General features: G+C 38.9%; 1 protein-coding gene across 1 annotated transcript in view; it reads right to left on the bottom strand.

Moving 5' to 3' along the window:
- Positions 1-1873: 1873 nt before the first annotated feature.
- The window catches only part of tuba8l3 (tubulin, alpha 8 like 3), a 3966-nt gene continuing 1211 nt past the window's right edge, over positions 1874-4628 (bottom strand). The window contains exons 2-4 of the mRNA XM_016460234.1: positions 3487-3709; positions 3095-3243; positions 1874-2977 (exon numbers count right to left, since the gene is read on the bottom strand). Coding sequence (XP_016315720.1) covers positions 2000-2977; positions 3095-3243; positions 3487-3709 — 1350 coding nt within the window. The 3' untranslated portion in view covers positions 1874-1999. The remainder of the gene's footprint in view (positions 2978-3094; positions 3244-3486; positions 3710-4628) is intronic.

The raw sequence follows: 4628 nt of genomic DNA, 5'->3' as shown, positions 1-4628 counted from the left end.
TGCAGAGTTTAGCTCCAACCCTAATCAAACACACCTGAACCAGCTAATCAAGGTCTTACTAGGCATACTAGAAACTTCCAGGCAGATGTGTTGAGGCAAGTTGGAGCAAAACTCTACTGGACATCGACCCTCCAGGACCGAGTTTGGACACCCCTGAGCTAAACTCTTCAGGAAAGTGGATCTCGTGGGCCAGATTTGAGGATCCCTGGCCTATGCCATATACATGCATAGCCTATGCCCTATTCGCACGGGATTAGTATTATCTGGGGACCTTGTGTGATTTTGAAATTACATATCATTCTTCGCGAAAGATGGATAAAAAAGCGCACAGGAAACAAAAACCTAGAAAAATGATATACGACCCGCCAAATGCAGGCCAAATCACAGACATGGCCGATTCGCACGGGATTAAGATCACAGACAACCTCCGCAATTATTACAAATGACTGGAGGTCACCAGGTAATACTAATCCCGTGCGAATAGGGGTTTGTTTTCCTCACTTAACGGAGGCTGATCATTTCTACACACATAGAAAAGTTTCCTTTTCTAAAGTCTTTGACAACCTATTCATTGGACAGTCTATTGGTAGGTCTCGACCCTGAAAATTGTGTTGAATCTAGTATTTGTGAGTCAAAAGCAGATCACACTTTAAACTGGCCTTCAGGAAATCAAGCTCACAGACATTAAAGTAACAATTCAATCAACAATGAAAATTCTGTCATGTTGTACTCACCCTCATGTCTTTCCAAACCTGTATGACTTTATTTCTTTAACTGAACATATTTTGAAGAATGTTTCAGCTGTTTTTGTACATGCAATAAAAGTCAGTGTTTAAAAACAACATTAGACCACATTGAGTTAATATGGACAAAAAAAATAAACCTTTTTCAAGATATCTCCTCTTGTGATGGGTGAATGATCCCTTTAAAGACAAACACATAATATCCTACTTTTTGTCTTGATGCATAAAAGGAAAATGTAACAAATTGAAAACAGAAAACAGAAAAATTGGGTGACCCTACAGTAGCTGTGAAGTACCAGTGGCATAGCTCTCAGCATCACTGATGCACACAAGCCCTCACAGCAAGTCAAGCTGCAACTTCATTTGTGTACTTCATCCACCCTGGTTGACTGCAAAAAAAAAAACAATTCCACAATGGCAATGTTAAACTTTTGCTAGCTGCTGCATGACACTAGGTGTCAGTATAACACTAGGTGTCATATTTTCTTTCTTTGAGCTAATCACCATTTCATACATTTTATGGCTGTCTATAGAGAAAAATACTTTTTTTGCCTGTAGAATGTAGTTACAACATCTACCAGCAGCTAATTGCCCATGCTAACCAGCCTTACCTTGATCCCATGGTATCTCTATCGACTGCAATCCCAAAGTATCTGTGTATGTAGTTTTTAAAACGTGTGAAATGAATTTATATTTTAAAAATGTGTGAAATGAATTTTTTTATTGAATGCGGCAAATTACAAATAAATAACTTAAGTGTACATACAGTAGAGTAATTAATCACATATTCATGAGCTATCTCTCCAGATATTACAGACTTCCTTAATGCCTACTGATATTTTATTGCTGCAATGTGAGACATTTACTCTCTCTAACTCAAAAGATATTTCTAATGCCATTTTAAATGCTTTAAAAACTTTAGAAGATATCTTAAATGGATTGCTTTATCTTGGCAACCTTATACTTTTTTTTTTTAGTCTAGGTATGGACAAGAAAACACAGAAGGCACAATAAATAATTCAACAAAAGGTGCTAAAAATATGAAATAATTAAATATGAACTTGTTTAATTGTAAAATATTTTTCATAGAAGTATTATGTCTGAGACCAGAGAGACAACACACAAAAGAATAAATTCTACCTTTTATTATTCAAATTTTATTAATGTAAAACCAATTGTAATGCAAATTGAATTTCAAGTAACTTTGTGTTTTGCAAAAATCAGATTTAATTTTGCCAGGCATTAATTCTGCCTCTTTAATATTCTTCTCCCTCTTCGTCCTCATCTCCGACGCTGTCGGTGCCGACTTCTTCATAATCTTTCTCCAGAGCTGCCATATCTTCTCTGGCCTCTGAGAACTCTCCTTCCTCCATTCCTTCACCCACATACCAGTGCACAAAGGCTCTCTTGGCATACATCAGGTCAAACTTGTGATCTAGACGAGCCCAGGCCTCAGCAATGGCTGTAGTGTTGCTCAGCATGCAGACGGCTCTCTGAACTTTGGCCAGATCTCCACCAGGAACCACAGTTGGAGGCTGATAGTTGATACCTACTTTGAATCCAGTGGGACACCAGTCAACAAACTGGATGGTGCGTTTGGTCTTAATGGCAGCGATGGCAGAATTGACGTCTTTGGGCACTACATCTCCACGATACAGAAGGCAGCAGGCCATGTATTTACCATGACGAGGATCACACTTTACCATCTGATTAGACGGCTCAAAGCAGGCGTTGGTTATGTCAGCCACAGATAGCTGCTCATGATACGCCTTTTCAGCAGAGATCACAGGAGCGTAAGTAGCCAGAGGGAAATGAATACGTGGGTAGGGCACCAAGTTGGTTTGGAACTCGGTGAGATCCACATTCAGAGCTCCATCAAATCTCAGCGAGGCCGTGATTGAGGACACGATCTGCCCGATGAGCCTGTTGAGGTTGGTGTAAGACGGACGCTCGATGTCCAGGTTTTTACGACAGATGTCATAGATGGCTTCATTGTCCACCATGAAGGCACAGTCAGAGTGCTCCAGGGTGGTGTGGGTGGTCAGGATGGAGTTGTAGGGCTCCACCACCGCTGTGGACACTTGAGGAGCAGGATAGATGGCAAACTCGAGCTTGGACTTCTTGCCGTAGTCGACAGAGAGGCGCTCCATCAGCAGAGAGGTGAAGCCAGAGCCAGTACCTCCACCAAAGCTGTGGAAGATGAGAAATCCTTGAAGGCCAGTGCACTGATCAGCCTGTTGGAGTAAATCAGCTTATCAGAAATTACATTTTCATTATTATTATTAAGTCAAATTCATTTTGCACTCAAAAGACTTGAGACCTTTCCAGGTTGAATTTGTTGTAGACCTCACCAGTTTGCGGGTCCTGTCCAGCACTAGGTCAATGATCTCTTTACCAATGGTGTAATGACCACGGGCATAGTTATTGGCAGCATCTTCTTTGCCAGTAATTAGCTGCTCAGGATGGAACAGCTGGCGATATATGCCTGTGCGCACCTCATCTGAAGAGGAAAAAAACGGAAAAGCCTAAATTCCTGTTCTTTTTTTATTCACAGTAGCAAATAAGAAGAAGAAGAAATCTAAATGGTCCAATAAATCAAGAAAAACAAATAAAGGTAATTTCCATAAAAATGATTACTTATCAGGAAATATATTTTGTAAAACTGTTGCTTTTCCAATATTTTGTAAAATGGTTTTCATGATCATTTAAATGGGTTATATTCTGTTTCTCAGGTTCAACTTACCAATCACAGTGGGTTCCAGATCAACAAAGATGGCACGTGGAACATGTTTCCCTGCTCCAGTCTCACTGAAGAAGGTGTTGAAGGAATCGTCTCCTCCTCCTATTGTCTTGTCACTGGGCATCTGTCCATCTGGCTGAATACCGTGCTCCAGACAGTAAAGCTCCCAGCATGCATTTCCCATTTGGGCCCCAGCTTGGCCAACATGCATAGAGATACACTCACGCTAAAGGAAGGAGAGTTATATTAAAAATATGAATATAAGTGGCAGCTGTACATATCTTTGCTAAATGCTCTAAGCTAATAAGACCTAGTAACATGTTAGCTCCTAATATTTAACTTTTATTTAACTATTTAATATTTAACCGAGGGGGCCAGTTCTCAGCAAACTTCCAAAGGGAACCTCAAGGTGACTTAAAGTTATTTAAAATATGACAAAACAAGCATTAAAATAAACATAAATAAATACATATCAAGATATTCCTTATTTCAATTTACTCCCATTATTAATAGTTTATTTCCTTTGAAGAATCAGGGTTCCCAAAGTCTAGGAAAACCAGATTTTTTTTCTTTTTTTTAGACCTAGAAAAGTAATTTAAACAAATAAAATCTTAAAATGTTATGGGCATTTTTATAATGAATGTAAATATTTCCTAGTTATGCCAAACAAACTCGTTTGTCATATTTAATTATTTTAATTACAATTATTTTAGTTCATGTTTTATAAAGAAGCTAGCCCGTAGAGTAAAATAAGTTTTGAAAAGAAAACTAGGGCTAGGGCGCCTTGAGTTTTGTTGTAGCCAGTGCAGGGGCCTTGAAGTCAAAAAGGCTGAGAACCACTGAACTAAATGTTCTTTTATTGTTTTGAATCCATCTTATTTTTCCCATAAGAGTGGGCGCGGCCATTTGTAAATTTAATGTGTCAGGCTTCCGGTGTCATCTGCTTCCAGCTATTTTTAGCTGTACAAAACAGCTCGTTTTGCTGCCTGATATTGCAAATTGTTGTCTTACCATAATATTTTAATGTATTGTCTTAGTTATGAACACACTGGTTTGTAGTGCAAACAGTTTTACCATTTACTGCACGTTGTTATTCTTCTCGTTATTTCCCTACAGCGGCTAATGAACCGGAAGTCTCACCCATA

The sequence above is a fragment of the Sinocyclocheilus anshuiensis genome, unplaced genomic scaffold (assembly GCF_001515605.1).
Source record: "Sinocyclocheilus anshuiensis isolate Anshui unplaced genomic scaffold, SAMN03320099.WGS_v1.1 scaffold1237, whole genome shotgun sequence".
Taxonomy (NCBI): Eukaryota; Metazoa; Chordata; class Actinopteri; order Cypriniformes; family Cyprinidae; genus Sinocyclocheilus; species Sinocyclocheilus anshuiensis.
Note: the sequence above shows the minus strand (reverse complement) of the source record. Positions and strands in the feature narration are given on the sequence as shown.